This window comes from Phocoena sinus, chromosome 1 (assembly GCF_008692025.1).
Source record: "Phocoena sinus isolate mPhoSin1 chromosome 1, mPhoSin1.pri, whole genome shotgun sequence".
NCBI lineage: Eukaryota > Metazoa > Chordata > Mammalia > Artiodactyla > Phocoenidae > Phocoena > Phocoena sinus.
In genome coordinates this window covers 119,747,357-119,767,655 of record NC_045763.1, presented here as the reverse complement: position 1 = coordinate 119,767,655, position 20,299 = coordinate 119,747,357, and the positions used below count along the sequence as shown (strand labels likewise).

The window sequence follows — 20,299 nt, the reverse complement described above, 5'->3', positions numbered from 1 at the left end:
AAACGTGCTTAGCTGTAGTTTCTAGCAATATATACTTTTTCACTAAATACAAAAGGAAGATTACATGATGTCCAGTGAGAAAAATGAAGCTCTTTCTGACTTTTTAAAATTGATTCATAATTACTCCAAAATCCATACACCGAAGTTCAATAAATGAGTAGACATGCAATTATAGAAGGAATACCAAGCTTTCTATCAGATTCCTTGCTTCATAGATAACCTATAATTTTACACATTATATAATTCTGAACTAAATAAAGAGGAAACATATTTTATAACTTACTATGTAATTAAATAATTATATTAGAGCTCTATCATTTTAATCTTGACCACTTTTTATAATTGTAAGGTGCATCCCATAGTCTACTTTCCAGTATTTTTTTAATATTCCTTAAAAAAAATAACATGTTAATTTGAACTGAAATAGTCAAACTGGCTTTACCAACTAGGCAACAGACATTTTCAATAACCCAAGAAGTTAAATCTGTGATTCTAAGAGTTTATCAAAAGTTGCTTTCACTCTCCAGTGAATATCAGTAGAAGCTTCTTATTTCTTTTGGTGATAAAGCAAATGTCTTCTTGCTCATAAAGACTTATTTTTTTCATATCATCTTAAAGATGGATACTTCCCCCTGAAAATACTCCCACTGTTTCTCTACGCTGTGTTTCCCATTCTATTTTGACCACTCAGATTAATATCGAGTCAGATTACATTAGTCCTCAATTCAAAATCTTCCAATACCTTCCCTTCTCATTCAGAGTAAAAGCCAATGTTATCTCAAAGGCCTACAAGGCTCACTCTACTTGATTTGTCCCTTACACTCCCATACTTCCCTGATCTAATCTCCCACTACCCCCCATTTTTCTCACTCTGCATAGCCACACTGACCTCCTCAAACCTACCAGGCATACTCAGGGCCTTGGAACTTGCTGTTCTCTTTGCTGAAATTCTCTTCCTTACCTCCTTCAAATTTTGACTCAAGTGTAATCCACTAGTGCTTCCTCACCTGCCTATTTAAAACTGCAATCCACCCCTCCACAGCACTCTTTAAATCTCTTCTCCAATCTCTTTTTCCCCCACAGCACTTTTCACTATATATTCTTTTATGTTTTGATCACTGTTGTATCCCAGTGCCTAGAAAATAACAGATGCTCAATAAATACTGGTTGACTAAATAAGCAGCAATGATGTATTCAGTATGTTCCTGACACTGAATGAGGTAAGTGCTGTTATTACTATTATTATACTGGCAATAATAACTTTTCACTAAGTATAGTTATATATAACTATACTATACTGGCAATAATAACTTTTCACTAAGACTAGAGTGAGATTTCTTTTGGTTTTTTTTTTTTCAGTTGCCAAGAATTTTCATAATACTGAACCATGAAAAACAAAATCTACAACCAGAAGTGATTTCACCCACCAGGGGACATTTGGCACTGTCTAGAGACATTTTTGATGTCACAACTGAGGAGGAGGGTGGAGGGAGGGCGTCTAGTGAGTAGAGGCCAGGAATGCTGCTAAACATCCTATAATGTACATGACAGCTCCCCCAACAAAGAATTATCCAGCTCAATGTTAGTGGTGCTGAGGTTGAGAAACACTTAAGAGTAAAACAATATTCTGTTTTCTGAAAAACAAAAAAAACCTACAGATAAAAGAAAGATTTAATTTAGGATACAGAGTTTTCTTTAGAAACTGTGATCATAGTTTTAGCCTATACATTTTACAGATGAAAAAAACTACGGTTCATCACAAAACTAGTCAAGTTGAAACTGGAACTCAGCTTTCAGGATTCTCAGTCCAGTGTATTTTCGTTGTTTAAATTATCACTGATAATTCTATTACAATCAGAATCTAACCTAAATGGTTTCCTAACTATACTTAATTAGAACAAAATTGGGCCAAATATTTCTGTAGCTGACCCTGACCTAAATTAGCATATGATTCAGCTGGCCTGTATATAATGGCTTAAAAGTAGGTTAATATTTTTAAAAAAACAAATTTTAACAGATAAAAAAGTACATGCATATTATAGAACTTTTGGAAAAAGTGAAAAGTACAAGAAAATAAAAACAGCCATAATGCAAAATTCATAATCCCTAGCAACATTCTGTGTACATCTTTCTACAAAATTAAAACATTTTGTACAGGATTTTAATAACCTCTGAATCATTCTGGAATTATGAAAATATTCACTTACTTGTCCTCTGCCAGGATTTTCTTTTGGAACAAGCAGAGATACCACTGGTCCATATTTTTGACACTCCTCTTTTACATCTTCTACAACATCTGGTTATTAATAAACACAACAGTAATCAGATGTAATTAATGAGCATTCATTATTTTCATATTTTAAATTAAAGAATTCAGGAATCCATATCTAAGTAATGAGGTCATTTTATATAACTTCTAAAATTAAGCTTAAGTTAAGAACAATATAAATTCAATGCATTTAATAATTCTTTTTATATTTTAATTTTTTTTGAATAGTTAATACATTCAAGTGACTCGAAATCCAAAAAAATAGTCTCCTTCCCACTTTCCAAAATGTCACTCTGTTCCTCTCCCTGAAGACAATAAACATTATCAGTTTCTTCTGTATCCTTCCATAAATCTTATAAGCTTATACAAGCAAACATGATCATATATGCTTTAAGTAAAAAGTTCCAATCTTGCTTTTTTAAAATTAACATTACATTTTTACATCTTTCAATAGCATTACATGAAATTTTCTCATTTGTTTTTATGGCTGTGTAGTATTTCACTCTATACATGGTTGATAAACTATCTAATGTGTCCTACTGCTGAATAATTAAACTATTCCCAAGCTTTTTGCCATTATAAACAATACTGTAATAGATAAACTTGTACATATCTCATTTCACTTGTGTATTTCTAAATTAACTTTCTAGAAATGGAATTGCTAGGTCAAAATTGATATGAATTTGTAATTGTTAGAGTTACCAATTTGCCTTTCATAAAGGTTCACCAACTTAAACTCTCTCCAGTGATGTATGAGAATATGTTTTCCTGTACCTCACTCACAGGAGGGTTTTCATACATTTTCTTCACTGTCAATGTAATAGGTAACAAAGATATCATAGTATGGTATTAACATTTCAATAAATGAGAATGAAATATGTGTGTGAGATATATTGTACATCCTTTCATATAAATTATCTATTTGTATCCTCTACCCATTATCTACTGGCTTGATTTATAGGGGTTCTTTCTGTGATAAGAGCTGTAAATATTTTGTCTTTGGTGGTTTATGCAAGGTAAAATTTGTTGAATTAAAATTTTACCTCTTCGGAGTTTTGTGCCAGACTAGTAAAAGGCCTTCCCCACTCCAAGAATATATATATTTTTAATCTCCCATGATTTTTTAGTTCAACTTTTTTTCCTTTATTCTCTCCTTCCTGCCTGCCTTTCTTCCATCCTTCCTTCCTTTTCTCCTTTCTTTTTCTTTTTTCCCTGTTTTACTCCCTCCCTTCTTTATTTTGCTTTAAACTCTAACCTGTACATGATTTGCAATTTATTTTGGTCTAAAGTGGAAGGTTTGAATCTAACTTCTTCCCCACCACCATCAAGATTACAAGACAGCTGTCCTGACACTTATGATTTCTAGCAAGGCAAGCTTACCTAAAACTAGTGTTATTTGAAGATGACCTTGCTAATTAGAACTAACAAGGCATTTAATGGTACTATATAGTCTGTTGCACTTTAGTTCACGTAAGACTCTTAAACAGTAAGATTTAAGAGCAAGATTTAAACATTTCAATGCTCAATGTATTTAGAAGTAGAAAAAAGGTGTTGCATAGCAATATACACAGAAAAGAGTAAGTATAGTCTACCCTAACGTTTATTCAAGGAAGTCCAAGCTTGAGTTTTACAGCAATAAAAATTATTAGGAGGAGACAAAATTAAGTACAGTAGGTAGACAGACTTAAAGGACTTAAGTAGTGGGGCTTCCCTGGTGGCGCAGTGGTAGAGAGTTCGCCTGCCGATTCAGGGGACACGGGTTCATGCCCCGGTCCAGGAGGATCGCACATGCCGCGGAGCGGCTGGGCCCGTGAGCCATGGCCACTGAGCCTGCGCATCCGGAGCCTGTGCTCCGCAACGGGAGAGGCCACAACAGTGAGAGGCCCGCATACCAAAAAAAAAAAGGACTTAAGTAGTAATTTGAATTAGATGTCGAGATTATTCAGAACTACTGTACCATAAGGACCTGATTAAAACAATGCCGAGGGCAAGACTATTCTTTCAGATAAAAAGGCATCCTAAAAAGTAGAGACTGGAGATTCCTACAACTGTCACAGATTCAAAGAAATTATGTTTGTTTCATTTGTCAGATAACTATATAGAGCTGATTTACCCTTACAAGAGACAGTATGGTAAAATTAGCTTCATCTGTAATGGTTTAATTTTCCACAAAGAAAATGTTTAATACTAAGCAATTAATATTTTTAAGTTTGGTCCTGCTTTTTTTTTTTTTTTGCGGTACGCGGGCCTCTCACTGTTGTGGCCTCTCCCATTGCGGAGCACAGGCTCCGGATGCGGAGGCTCAGTAGTGGTGGCTCACGGGCCTAGCCGCTCTGCGGCATGTGGGATCTTCCCCGACCGGGGCATGAACCCATGTCCCCTGCATCGGCAGGCGGACTCTCAGCCACTGCGCCACCAGGGAAGCCCCTGGTCCTGATTTTTAGTCCATTCGTCACTCTGCTTCCAGAATGCTCTTATTTAACACAAGTTTGACTATATCACTCTCCTAGTTTAAATTTTAATGGCTCTTTATTAGATTTAACAAAGAACAAATATTTATTGAGTACTTATCAGAAGCCAGGGACTATTCTACCCCTGATGCAAAGTTCTCTTGTGTAGTTTATATTCCAATATTACTATCTCTGGGATTAAAGTCCAAATTCTTAAACACACAAGTCTATTAGATATCTGTATTTTGGCTACCTCTTTAGCTTTAACTGACTGTTCCCCAATAAATATCCTAAGAAACAGCCATACCAAACAATTTGCTGTTCTCTGAACATGCCACACTTTCTCTCATCTCTATGTCTTTCAGCTACTTTTAGCTCAACCCCTCAACTTTTAGTCAAGCAATTCTAATTACTAACAGAGCTCAGATATTACCTCTATAGAGATGCCCATTCATGCATCACTCAGATTGTGTTAAATACCCCTCCTCTCTGCCTCAGTACATTACCCTACCTTCAGATTTATCAAAACTATAATTGTTTATATAACCGTCTCCCCTATCACACTAAAGTCAGGAAATAATTCCACAGTGGCAAGTATATACTCAGTAAATATGTCTTGAGTGAATGAATTATTAAAAGCAAAACAAGAGAGCTAAAAGGAGAAGTGAAAGATTAGGGCAGGACTAGAATAGACAGGGAGAAAGAAGTTGCTGGGAAAGATAGCCTTCTTTATTAATTTTGTAAAGACCAACGAGATGTAAAAGAGTTGAAAGGACCTTAGGAACTGTTTTAGTGTACTCGAACCGCTATAACAAAATGCCACAGACTGAGTGGCTTAAACAACAGACATTTATTTCTCATAGTTCTGAAGCCTGGAATTCCAACATCAAGGTACAGGCAGATTTGTTGCCTGGTGTAGACAGCTGCCTTCTTGCTGTATACTCACATGGCAGAGACAGAAAAAAAAAAAGAGAGGGAGGAGAGAGACACCTCTCCTGTCTCTTCTTTTTTAAAGGGCATTAATTCCATCATGAGGACCCCACCTTTAAGACCTAATCTAACCCTATTACCTCCTAAAGTCTCCAACTCTAAATACTATCACATTGCGGATCAGGGCTTTGCCATATGAATTTGATGGGGGACACATTCAATCTATAGCAGGAATCAAAAGTGAGAGTACTTTAGAGATCATATAGTTCAATACCCTCACTATATAAATTTGTAAAATATGAGAACCTTATGAATTGGTATGACCATTCCACACAGTTAGGAAAGACACATTAAAATAGAATTTAGGAAACGCTGACCTTCATATTCTTCTTCATTCTCAAGATAATCATCATCCAGCACATTCAGCAGCCTTAGCACTGGAGTAGGAAGCATCACCAAATCTTCAATATGAGGGGCTGTTAAATTCATTATAACATGGTTAAATGTAAACTCTCCCAAATAAATTGATGACTACCAGGCAAAGGAGCTTGGGAATACAAATTAGTCCTGATGTCTCATTTGATTGTAAAATAACCAAGAAAAAAAATAAAGACGTATACAACTTACCAAAAGGAATGCTAAAGAATGGGCTGCACAGTGCCATTTCAGCAGGAATTCTTCTGCTTGGATCATCATGAAGCATGCTAAAACACAAAAATAGGTACCTTTACAATTTTTGTCAAATCTTTTGAAAATGCAACCGTTAAAGAAAATAAAAACATCTAAATGTTCACCACAGCATTATCATATTAGCATGACTTACTGAATCATTCACCTACAAAAAAATAAATGCTCTTTATGAGTAAATAGTTCAATAAATTATTATATATACCTAAGACATAATATATTTTAATTTAAAATCTTTTTGATTAATAAATACAACATGGGAAAGTGATCCACACTCTGTAACACTAAGTGAAAAACAGCTAGACATAGATTTAGGGTAATCCAATTAAAAAAAAACAAAAAGAGGTGAGATGACTTCTGAGCCTTGTCAAATCCCCCTAACAATAAAGCAACTTGATAGCAAAATCAAAAATCTATGGACAACATCTCTAACAAAAGTAGGTAACCCCGCTAGACTCCAAAATACAAGAGGCTAGGGAGAAACCATCAATAGCAGTAGGACTTGCACCACATTGGCATGTATGTAGAAGGAAGCAGACAAAAATAACAGTGAATCTGATGAACCAGAGAAAAAAATAATCCCAAAGAACCAACAGGTATTCACTGGAAAGCACAGTTAGCCAATTTGAGAAAAGCAGCTGAAACTACCAGGGGTTATACATTCTAATTCCAAGTGAATGCAAGGGGTCCTCTGTAAGACCTGAGGGGGCTGAAGTAATCTAGACACTAGAACCTCTCAAAACCAACCAGCTGAAGCTCCCTTCCAGGGCAGAGTCCTGCAAAGAAAAGAAAACTTGGGAAGAGAATCCACATTGATGGGGTAAATAAATTGAGAGAGAAAGAGACAAAGACACCAGGAAAAAAGCAGGGAAGGGGAAGAGCCAGGAGATCTCAGGAAAAGAAAAAAAACACTTTTTCAAAAAAAATTACACAAAACAACAGAAGAAGGAGCCCTGTGTAGTTAGAAAAGCTACACCTTCTTCTGTAAGTTTAGGAAAATGTATTTCATATAAAAATGAACCACATAAAAAGTATTATAACAAAGTTACTACACAAGAAAAGAGAATTGCAAAATAACTGCCCTCAGACAACGAATGCATGCAAGAAAGACATGACCACAACACAGATGAACACTATAACCTACCATTTCAAATGAGCTAAAGGCATTTTTTACAAAGATACAAGATGTGAAAGAGTAACATAAATCAAATTAGAAAATTTCAAACATCAGATAACAGAACTCAGGAGAAACAAAAGGAAAAAATAATTTCATAAAATAAGCTTAAGCTAGAAGAGACATAAGGATGAATAAACACAAGAGATAATGTCTTAAAGACAAACAAGGCAGAAGGGAGAAAATATTTTTAAATAAAAAAAGATTCAAGAAAAAGTGATAATACTGAATAGAGTCAAAGAAAATCTAATATATATAATGGGAGTGCCTGAAGGAAAAAAACAAAGCGAGGGAATAAATACTAAGAACTAACTTAAGAATACTTTCATAAAACAAACAAAAAGATCTGAAACTACATATTTCCTGAGAATACAGACCCTAGAAAAATCAAAATCTATTATTCTGGTAAAATCACTAGGCTTTTAAGAAAAAGATGAAATCCTCAGGGCATCTAGGCCAAAAGACCAAGTGACTTTGTTTTTTTTGTTTTTTTTTTGCGGTACGCAGGCCTCTCACTGCTGCGGCCTCTCCTGTTGCAGAGCACAGGCTCTGGACGCGCAGGCTCAGCGGCCATGGCTCACGGGCCTAGCCGCTCCGCGGCATGTGGGATCCTCCCAGACCAGGGCACAAACCCACGTCCCCTGCATCGGCAGGCGGACTCTCAACCACTGTGCCACCAGGGAAGCCCGGCAGGCAGATTCTTAACCACTGCGCCACCAGGGAAGCCCCAAGTGACTTTTAATACAAAGACAGAGTGTCATCAACATGCTGTTTTCAACAGCAACACTATATGCTAGAAGAAAAGAGAGTACAGTTTACCATTGAACAACTCCAGGGTTAGGGGCATGCCCCCTCCCCACAGTGTAAAAGCCTTGTAACTTAGAGCTGGCCCTCCATATTCACAGTTCCTCTGTATCCACGGTACTGCAGCCGCAGATTCAACCAACTGCAGATCATGTAGTAACATACTATTTACTACTGTAAAACATCCATGTATAAATGGACTCTTGCGGTTCAAACCCATGTTGTTCAAGGGTCAACTGTAATTTAAGACACTCAAGAAAAGTGTCTGCTAAGGATTTTTATACCCAGGTAAACAGACTTTCAAGTATAATAAGCACAGTTTAACTATTATTAATATGCAAGGGACTTCCCTGGTGGCACAGAGGTTAAGAATCTGCCTGCCAATGCAGGAGACACGTGTTCAATCCCTGGTCCGGGAAGATCCCACATGTTGCAGAGCAACTAAGCCCACGCGCCACAACTACTGAAGCCCACATGCCTAGAGCCTGTGCTCCGCAACAACTGAAGCCACCACAGTGAGTAGTCCCCGCTCTCCACAACTAGAGAAAGACCACGTGCAGCAACGAAGACCCAACGTAGCCAAAAATAAATACATAAAACAAATAAATTAAATAATAAATAAAACAGTATTTAAAAGAAAAATGTTAGGGCTTCCCTGGTGGCGCAGTGGTTGAGGGTCCGCCTGCCAATGCAGGGGACACGGGTTTGCGCCCCAGTCCGAAAGAATCCCCCATGCCGTGGAGTGGCTGGGCCCGTGAGCCATGGCCGCTGAGCCTGCACGTCCGGAGCCTGTGCTCCGCAATGGGAGAGGCCACAGCGGTGAGAGGCCCGTGTACCGAAAAAAAAAAAAAAAAAAAAAAAGAAAAGAAAAAGAAAAAAAATTAAAAGAAAAAAAACATGTAAGAACTCAGAGAATATTAATCCTATGATCAAGAGAACAAGCTTCAGTAAACTAAAATGACTAGAGAGACATCAACACAAGGATCAGTGATGAACATTAAATATCTAGTTACACATAGAACTGAGATTAAATGAGAGTGCTTGAAAACAGAGTGCATAGCATGTAATAGCTATATAATTTGCCAATGCAGATATAACTTTTTCAAATGAGGGAAGAATGGGAAAAGCATATGCAAAAACAACTGTTTTCAATAATCTTATTGAGACTGTTTTAGTGTAATGTGGAATGAAGCAAATGAGTAATTATGAAATATTCTAATCTGGCATTCTCTTTGTCCTTAAGAACCAGAATTCTTGACATAAAAGAAAAGAGAAAGAGATGTAAAACAGAAGAAGTAAAAACACTGTGGTTCTGAATTTAAATTGGAAACATCAGTATGAACTCTGTCCACTTAATAGGCCTTGAAACAATGACCGCTCCAATAGCAGTGAGTATTCCTAATACCCAGATTGTGGTTTTTAAAATACCATTTCCTACTAAAAGAAACCAGGCTTCTTGGAGAAATGCTACTTCCAGGTCTGGGGCAGGAAATGTGTACTTTGAACTAGGAACATCTTACCACACCAGATAAAAATGAAACTATTACAGATAATAAGGTCTGCCAAAACCAACTTGCAGAGGCTCACATTCCTCAAAGATGGGATAATTTCAGCTTCAATTAGGATAAGAACTGCAATGGATTGAAATATACCAAATATATTTAAATTCACTAGTTAATAATGATACTTTGACCTTTCAAAAAGGGGATGGTCTGCTTTGGAAGATGACAGGGAATCAATTCATTATGAAAACAAGTCAAGAGAATCAAGCATTTATTTCGTCTTAACTAAATGAAGAGAAAATGACATAATAAGAACATCACCATTCTACAACCCCTAACAAAGTCATGGATCTAGGCACTAAGTATTAACAGTTCTTAACACATAAAATGGAGATGGCCACATTATGTGCTGACATAAAAAAAACAGAATACCATCTACAGTCTGGAAAAAAAAAAACCCTCTAGATACAAATATACAACTACCAATTTACAGAAAATAGGGAAATATGCTAGACTATACTACAATAACACAATCTGTAAAATTCAGACTGTGGACAACTATACTGAGTCAACAACCCAGGCTGTTCTACAAATAAACAAAGGAACAGGGAGAGTAGGAGATGGAAAGGGACCTTTTAGAGTAAATGAAACTTAAAAGGGATTTGTTTTTTTTTTAATAGAAGGGCAACACTAAACCATAGTGTTTAGGAATGCACACTTAGGTAATAAAACTATAACGAAAACAAGGAAGTAATAACCATGTAAGTCAGGGTAGCGGTTACTTTTAGGGAGGAAGAAGGGGCTTGAGATTGGGATAGGGTACATAGAGGACTTCAGGAGTAGCTGGTAAAGTTCTAATTCTCAACCTGAATATAGTGGATACAAGAGTATTCCTAAGCATTCACTAAGCTACACATTTGTTTTCAGTTTCTATACTTTAGTCTACAAAAAAAAAAAAAAAGGTTCGAATAATTTGCATGCATACACAACAAAATATGAAGAAAAACACTGAAAAGAAATACACCAAAGTGTTAACAGTAGAAAATAAGCTTATAATTTTTATTTTTCTTGTCACAATTTTCTATAGCTTCCAAATCTAGTATTACTTGTAGAAGAAAGGAAAAAAAAAGTATTATTAAAAACAAAATAAAACCAAACCCCTCAAGCTTAAATAACAAGGTCAATTAGACTTTTAAGTCTATCCCAGAATCCATTACATAATTTGACTTCTATCCTAAAATCCGTTATATAATTTTACACTGCCTCTTTTCAATATAAAATGCAACATTTAATATCTAGTATCAATCAGACACTGACAGCTATTTAAAACTACTGTAATTTGTAAGACACACACACACACACACACACACACACAAGTGCAAGTAAAACTGGTGAAGCTGACAATGGCACTATGCATCTTTGGGACTGGAGAACTGGCTACAATTTCCAGAGAGTTCATGCAGCAGTGCAGCCTGGGTCTTTGGACAGTGAGTCAGGAATATTTGCTTGTGCTTTTGATCAGTCTGAAAGTCGGTTATTAACAGCTGAAGCTGATAAAACCATTAAAGTGTACAGAGAGGATGATACAGCGACAGAAGAAACTCATCCAGTCAGCTGGAAGCCAGAAAGTATCAAGAGAAAGAGATTTTAATGTGGCGTTGTCTTCATGGTGGTTCCAGTTTTGTTTTTTGTTTCTTTTTTAGCTTGGTGTTGATGAGAATATCCAGTCATTTGTGCTCTGGCTAGGAATATAAAGCAAAAACTCACATGCTTGAATCATTGCTTTTTCATATTTTACAATGAACTGTCCTCTCCCCATGTTTTTATTTCTAAAATAAACAGTTTGAGATCCTAGGAGGTAAGATGCAGATATCAAGCGTATGTGGTTTTGTTGAACATAACTATCCTAAAGATAGAATGATTTATCACTTTTATTAAAACACTTTTTTTTTTTAACTTACAGAACTGCTTACTGTAGTAGGACATGTTTTGAGGGGAGCAGTCTTTTTTTTTAATCCTTTAAAAACTGGTATCTGTGACTGATAATTTGGGATTAAATGATTTGAAGTGTTAAAAAACAAAACAAAAAACTGGTGAGTTCTGAGTTCCATGGACTGTAATGTCAATTTCCTGATTTCAATATTGTACTAGTTTCATAAGATGTTACCACTAGGGGAAACTGGGTGAAATCAAAACACTACATCTGTATACTTTAAGCAAAAAGCTCCATAACCGCCTGACTCATTTCATTATATACACATGTGTAATATTAATTATCTCTCATCAAAAACCACAGTGTCATTTCCTTAGACACCAAGATTTATAAAACAATCAATCATGCCAGATAAAAACAGACACCTTCACTTACAATAACCGACGCTAATCAGAACACCCTGCAGAGCAACACCTGGCCCAGGAGTCACGTGGACCAGCTTTCTCAAATACGTTTGACAACGACTATCATAAGGGCATGACTAACTTGCCACCGAATCTGAATGGCCGTAGGTTTACTCTGAGAAACAAACATTCCTGGGTAGAAGGAGTGGACTAATGAGCAGTTTTAGTGAAGCTTTAAAAGCCAGTTTGGAGAAAATTCAAGAATAGGGTTACACATCCTTTTAACTAAACCATTTGTCAGAAATCATGTTTTGTCAATTCAAAGAAAGTCTATTTTATGTCACTACATTTTTAAAAGACAGGAATTATTTTTATATTAAAAAACAATTTAAAAATTAAATAAAAAACACTGTATCTGTCCCCAGAGTTTTCAATGGTAATTATTTAAAGTATAATATATAATTACTTTACTTGAAATTTTTATTTGGTAGTCCAAAGTAAACTTAGTCTTTAGTTAATAAACACCTATTCTCTATCATATATAGAACTGCCAGAGCTACGAAAGGCCCAAGGTACAGTGATCCATCATCTATCTTCCACTGAATAACTGCTAGGAAGAGCCTAATACCTGGTACTCACCAGGAAAAAAGAACACTCCTTTGAAAATAAATTTAGTAAAACAACTTGATTGCTTTCTTATTAGAAGCTAGACTGTATAGAATATCTAAAGATTTTTGATTCTAAGGAAGGAAAAGTTCTACATGATTAAGCAAACCAGAAATAATAATATAAATCCATTCAGAAAAAAAAGCCAGTTTAAAGTACATGTAACATACCTTTTGATAAGGTCTCTTAGGTGATAGGCTGGAATTGCGGCATTCACCACTGCTTTACTGGCAAATATGTGATCAATAATAGCAGAACTGTTTGCCTAAAAAGACGGAGAAAAATCTTCCTTTGGTTATTCAATTCAGTCTGTATTTACTAAGTACTGGACACATAGCACTGAACGGTTTGGTAAATTAAATGCAACAGAAAACACTCTCTTCTGAGAGCTTACAATCTTAATGAAGGAGATTGGTACATTATTCTAAAACTTCTCGAGAAGAGGAACATTTTGTCTCCATTCTCAGTACCTGACACTCTATGAAGACTTACCAGATGAATGAATAAAGAAACAAATACCAAAGCAACCACACAGAAATGTAGTTTAATGCAAAATGAGAAAGTAAATGTGTGCTAGGTGAGTCAGTGTCTTCATGATGAGTCTTCAATTGGTTTTCAGACAGAAATAAAATAAACTATCAAAGAGAAACAAGACAGTATTTAAAAATTTCATCTGTCACATTATTCATACCTTAAATCCTTGTGGAACATAACATTTTCTCCCTGAGTACTGTGGAAGTGAGTACATGAGTAAAAAGACCCGATGTCATCACCATCACCAATACCACAGGCCACACTCTATGCTAGGAACTAGGTATCATCTCTTTTTTAACCTCAACACTGTTATCCTCATTTTACACAAAGTAAACCATAGCTTAGTAAACCTAAATAAATAACTTAGAGGTGGGGGAAGATATAAACCCTAGAGGTTTAACGTCAGAGCCTATGTTCATACTTGGCAATTTTGCCTCTATAGAAAGTGATAAAATACAGAATAATGATGCTTATACCTATACAAATAATGGGGAATGCTTTAGTACACATCATGCCTCTAAATTTCACCAAAACAATGCCCAAATGTGATCTAGTTCTGGTTGGCTCTGGCTCAAGAAGAAATAGTCCAAAGAGCTCAAAGTTAGTCAAAGCTAAATGTAGAAAATTGATCCGTTTATCTATATTAGCACTAGAGAAAGAACAACGGACTGTTTGGGGTACTAATGATAAAGAATGATACTGGTTTTACTAACATGGCAGTACTTTTTTTTGCCAAAAGTAAGCATTAGGTACACCCACTAGGCTATTAAAGTATTTACTCCAAGAACTGCTTCACCAGGTATAGATGACTAGGAGTTTAAAAGAAAGAAAACTCTGTATGGTATAATGGCCACACACTATGCATTAGATGCTCAAAAAAATACTTGTTTAATATCAAAAGCAATAATAATTCCTAAACATTGTACTGTTTATCAAACCTCTAACCTAAAGGATACTGATATCATCACAACATTAAAGCCCCAATATGTTGGAAAACATAATGTAGTTAATTCCTAACTCATGAATATGTGAAAGGTTAATTCCTATGTCAGAGGTTTGGAACTTAGAACCCATGTTCCCAAAGAAACAATGTTATTAGCAGCACTTTCTCAGGATAGTTCACATATAGAATACAAATAAACACGAAGCAGAGTGGAACTGTGGACAGAACACTGAACTTCTGAGTAGGAGGGACAGAATTGGGGGCCCAGGTCTAGAACATCCAGTTGTACTATCTGGAGCTAGTGGTTTTACATATCTGTGCCTCCAAGTTTTCATTTGTAAAAGAATAACCAATATCCATTCTAACAATCCTCATAGAATAGTATTGTATTAGTAATATTTTAGAATATAATACTACCTTACTAAACAATTCATTGTTGCTTCTTTGGGGAAATGCATTCATTCAAGCACTTACGACACGCCAGGCCTCAGCTAAAAACAGTGAGCATGCAATGCTCACTAGCACATCTGTAGCTATGGGAGTGAGGAATGGCATTGAAGGTAACATGAATGCAGTAAGAGGAATATGGAGGAGATGAAGCAATCAGTGTCTTCAAAGAGAATCACTATAAACTGAGTACACTTACATTGGGATTAAGGGCCCCAAAGCAAAACAGTGGTAGAGTTTACCTTCCATTCCTGAGATCTGACTGTATGTTTCAGTTTCATTCCTGAGAACATTTCCAGTAAAATGATTCCTAGGCTCCACAGATCAACAGCTGAGGTACATTCTGTATCACTCTGCAGGCCAGCCTGGGCCAAGCAATTCTGCAGTTCTGCTTCCGGAGCCCGATACCCGTCTGTCTGAATGTACTTTACATCCTAAAGAAGATGAGTAAATACTGTAACCAATCAAAAACTGCCCACTTTCCATCCAACCAGTGTATTTACCTCTCTGAAAGTGCAATGAGCCACTGCCAAACCGAATGTCAAAATTTTGAGTCCTTGGCTACCACAATGCTTTGGTTCATTAACTGGGTACTTCTCAAAGGCAAGCTGTACACTTTCCATACAACTGCTCATTTCTTTAGATATTCTCTTGCCTGTCAGACACTGCTGATATATAAGGACACTCTGCAAAGAGCTGATAAACCATGGAGAATGGAGCATTTGCCAGAACTGTCACATGAGTTCTGCCATTAGACAGAGTCCCAACATTGAAGACACTAGTAACAGTAATTCAGCAATTAACCAAATGCTCAAAGAAAAAAAAGCCTTCTATGTAGGTAAAGTACTTTTAATAATTCCACAGCCCTCTTGTACTAGCTCCCCCTACCTGACCCAAACATATATCCCTTTTTAATGATTATGGCAATGAAATTCTTATTTGCTTCATCCCCAGGCACTTCAGTATTTTACATAGAAATATCTCTTAAGTCTCTACTAAATCACCTCTGTTATTTAAAAATATTTTGTTTAGACCATTGAGGGGGTGGGGAGAGAAAGTATGTCTTACCTGATTGCCTTCTTTGAAGCTAAGTCCAAAGTCAATGAGTTTAAAACATTCATTCTCGGCACTCCACAATATATTACGTGGTTTGAGGTCTGCATGGACATAACCCTCATGATGAAGAAAAGCAAGGGCCTCTAGAACATCTCTGGCACAATGCTGTATCATCCACATGGAACAACCCTGGTGACTGGAATATAAAAGCAATTCCGAAACACTGACATCCAGGAGTTCAAGCAACAGACAGCGTGATGGCACATTTGGAGAGAAGTGGATTGTAAAGACTCCATATAAAGTCACTAGAAAAAGAAAAGAATTATAATACTTTAAAAACCAGACTCCGAGTAAGTGACCATTAAAGTAGATACAAATTTGCGGTAGTCTAGATAAGGATAACTTTGATGAGCAAGCAAGCCACTGTAATTTACTTTTCCCAAGAGTAAGATTTTTGGGCAACTGGGTTACTTTATTTTAATAAAATGAGACGACCTTCAACAGCGAATTACTATTCAAAGATATTAAACATGGCACAATAATTCAAATTGTGTTTCCCAAGCACTCAGGGATGGGTGAATAGGCACTTAGGGTGCCAAGCAAAAAATGATCAAAAGAAAAATCCAAATACTAAGTACTCTTACGGCAAATGTCACAACATGCAAAATCAAAATTGAAGACTGTTTCTTGATCCAAAATAGCACTCTATAATCTAAATATTAAAAGGAGAGATTGAGACTTTCAAGATGACATTTTAACCTAATCTTGTAAAGATTCAGCAACTCCTTAGGTCTGCAAAAAATTTCCATCTTAAATACCCGGGTTATATACACCATTTAGCAACGCTTAAAAAATTAAAAAAAATAAAAACTAAAAAAGCAACACTAGTGTTAAGAAATTCTTCTCCAAATGGTAATATTTAAAAGGTCACCTTCAAATTAAATATGGATCATGCTTGCCAAGAAATAAGACATTTCTTTATTAACCAAAGCCGTTACTAATTATAAGCTCTCTGTTGGTATAGTAACAATGAAAACTGTTTTCATACATCAATCATCAGTAACCATCACATATTTTACATTCCGAATATCTGAATCATGAAACATGGTCTTACCTGGGTAAAAGTTTAAAGTGCTTATGTATAATTTTCACACTTCCATAAGGACTACTATGTAAAATTTGGGAGTCATTTCTCCCAAATCCATACTAAGTATGTATCAAGTAACACCTATACGGGTTATTAGCATTGACGTCACAAGTACTAGAAATATTTCCCATTTTTCACTGGTGTGCAAAGATTAAAACATTTCCGTATAAGACATGACAATCTAGTAAAGATATGCCTCTTTTCACTAGAGAAGATAATTCTCTGTGCTAATAGGTGCGGCATTCTCCAACGAGAACTGAATCAAAACAGAATTTATTGAGCATCTACTACGGCCAAAGCAGACCACCAACTCCACCGTATTGCAGAGTGAAAGGGGGACGGGAAAGGGCCCTGGACCGGGTGATAAGGACAGGGCCAGACCCACTTGTCCAGCCTAAAAGACGGAAGACGGAACGCCAGGCTGCAAGAGGGGGTGCATGCCTGGACTGGGACCTGAGCAAGACGAGAAGGGAGACAGCGGCTATTACCGATGTTCCTGTGACCCTGCAACTGCTCCAGCGCCGCCCTCTCTTTGCGGAAACCGTACTCGGCGGCCGAGGCCGCAGCCCCGGTGGTGCCCGGCGGTAAGAACTGCTTCAGAGCGCCGGGGGGCGAGCCGGGTGTGCCGCAGCAGCGCACACGATACACCGAGGCCGAGGAGCCGCTACCCAGGCGGCTCTGTACCTGCCACAGCCGCCCGAAGGCTTCCAGAAACCGCGGCGGCTCCGCGCTCCACGCGCAGCCGGATCCCGCCATCGGTGCGGACTGAGGGCGCTGACACGGAGCTGACGCGACGCCCAGGGCAGGCCGGCAGGGCCCGCGGTCACATCCCCGCCTGCCGGACCAGCGGCTCCGCAGGGAGGGTCCTGCAGCCGCCTCACCGACTGCCGAGACCTCGGGCCGCCATGACACCGGAAACCGTAGGCGCTGTGGGGGGTGGGGTGGGGGGGGTGGTCCCAGAAGCCGGAAATGGAGGAAGAGCCAATCCTGCAGGCTGAAGGAGACGGGCCCAGAAGGGGCGGGGTCTAGAGTTGATTAGAGGAATTAAGGTTTGGAGGAAGGGACTGAGGTTCAGAGTTGTGAAACTTTCTTGAGTTCTCACTGTTCCAGGCCCAATGTAAACCGCTTTCACACACGTCACCTGAATTAAAACTGATCCTTTTTCTTGTTGAGGCACCTCACCTCAGCACTGGGAACCTAGGAAAATAAAACCCCGCCTACGTTTCTCATAGCCGGGATCCCAGAGGAAATATCCCAGTTACTAAAGGAAAGGGTTTAACACCACTTCCACACCTATGGGCACGAGTGGCTATAATTCTGGACGCTCAGGCCTCCGTGCTCCTCTTAGTCTACTTTGCCTGTGGCTGCCTCAACAAAAAGCATCCAGTCCCAGGCAAGTCTTCAAATGACTGTAGCTCTGGCTGAAATCCTGACTGCAAACTCTTGAGAGACCCCTAAGCTAGAACTACCTATCTAAGCCACTTCTGAATTCAATCCTGCAGAAATTATGACAACAAATGTTTATTGTTGTTTTAAGTTGCTAAGTTGTGGAGTAATTTATAATGTAGCAGTGAAAAAACTAAACTAGAAAGGAATTAATTAATGTCTGCAAAATTTAACATTGTTGAAAAATTGCTTTGTAGACTAGTTGTATACATTTATGCTCTAATTAGCAGTCAGAGTGTGTAACTTACCATACCCATATCATTATAAAGTATTATGATTAAAATTTTTTCTTTTTATTTTTATAAGTAATAAATGATATTTCGATATAGTTTTTATTTATTTCTTTTATTTATTTATTCTTTTGCAGTACGCGGGCCTCTCACTGTTGTGGCCTCTCCCCCTGCGGAGCACAGGCTCCGGACTCACAGGCTCAGCGGCTCAGCGGCCACAGCTCACGGGCCCAGCGGCACGTGGGATCCTCCTGGACCGGGGCACGAACCCGCGTCCCCTGCATCGGCAGGCAGACTCTCAACCAGTGCGCCACCAGGGAAGCCCTAGTTTTTATTTTTTGTTGTTGTTAGTAGTGTACACCTTTTTCATACTTTTATTAGATATTTTAATTTTCTCTTCTGTAAATTTTCTTGCAAGATCACCTTGTAGATTTCCTTTTTCCCTTTACTTTCCTTGCTCCTATTGTCTTTCTGATTAGATCCTTTCCTTTCCACGTGGCTGGTAAACGCCAGGAAATACCAGAGGCTCACTTGGAATTGCAGGCTCTAACTGTAAGGGATCTACTGTCCCTCTCTAACCTGTTCTTTCTTCTCTCCTGAACAATATCTCTTTGCAGTGTGCTATGGATTGAATGTCTGTGTGCCCCCAAATTCATATGTTGAAACCCCAGTCATCAGTGTGATAGTATTTGGAGATAAGGACTTTGAGAGGTAATTAGGTCATGAGGGTGGAACCCTCATGATAGGATTAGCACCCTCATAAGAAGAGATACAAGAGAGCTTGCTTTCTCTTTCTGCTCTCCATTGTGTGAGGGTACAACAAGAATTTGGCAGTTTATAAACCAAGAAGAGGGCCTTCACTAAGAACCTGACTATGCTGGCACCCTGATCTCAGACTTCCAGCCCCCAGAATCATAAGAAATAAATTGTTGTTTAAGCCACCCAGTCTGTGGTTATTTGTTATAGCAGCTTGAACTGACTAAGGCAAAATGATTATCATAAACTTTGGCCACTTGAGGATTCCTATAATAGAACCCATTTCTTCCTGGTATTTCAAGAGACTTTGTTCTCATTTCCTTGTTCTACACCCTGAAGTTAAGTGGACCAATTGGTGGTCTGTCATGACACTTCCCACCTTTTCAATTCCCACATCCCTGTCAATGTCACAAGCAGCTTTAGAAGGAGGCTGAGCCAGGCCCTCTGACTGGTCCTTTTTCTATAGGTCTAGAGACCAAGCCCTGGCTTCAGAGTCAGACCTGATTTCCATCTACCACTTACTGTCTATGTGTCCCTGAGTAAACTAGCCAAACTCTCTTAGACCTTGTTTCCTTGGCTAATTTTAAGATGGGATGAAATATCTACTTTGTTATAATTAAATAAAACAACAAATGTAGATTATCTTAAGAAGTACCTGAGACACAGCGGGCTCTCAGTAAGATTTGCTCTTTTCACTTACCTATGCTTAGACTTAGAGTGCCCACTAGAACAAAGTAGAACCTTCTTATCATCTCATCATGACTCCTCCTCAGTGGACTGCAAAGATGCTACAGATAACTAACTGTGTTTCTTGATACTACTAAATATCTCCTCCAGGTATTCTGTCCCCTTGTGGTATCTGAGGGACCTGAATCACACTTCTTTTCCTGTTCAAGTTTACTGCCCTTCAGATGGAGGAGG

General features: G+C 37.9%; 1 protein-coding gene across 1 annotated transcript in view; it reads right to left on the bottom strand.

Moving 5' to 3' along the window:
* The window catches only part of UHMK1 (U2AF homology motif kinase 1), a 26,203-nt gene extending 8,334 nt beyond the window's left edge, over positions 1-17,869 (bottom strand). The window contains exons 1-7 of the mRNA XM_032621208.1: positions 17,435-17,869; positions 15,812-16,104; positions 14,986-15,177; positions 12,990-13,084; positions 6,277-6,353; positions 6,027-6,125; positions 2,208-2,296 (exon numbers count right to left, since the gene is read on the bottom strand). Of these exons, the coding sequence (XP_032477099.1) occupies positions 2,208-2,296; positions 6,027-6,125; positions 6,277-6,353; positions 12,990-13,084; positions 14,986-15,177; positions 15,812-16,104; positions 17,435-17,702 (1,113 nt within the window). The 5' untranslated portion in view covers positions 17,703-17,869. The remainder of the gene's footprint in view (positions 1-2,207; positions 2,297-6,026; positions 6,126-6,276; positions 6,354-12,989; positions 13,085-14,985; positions 15,178-15,811; positions 16,105-17,434) is intronic.
* Positions 17,870-20,299: the final 2,430 nt, after the last annotated feature.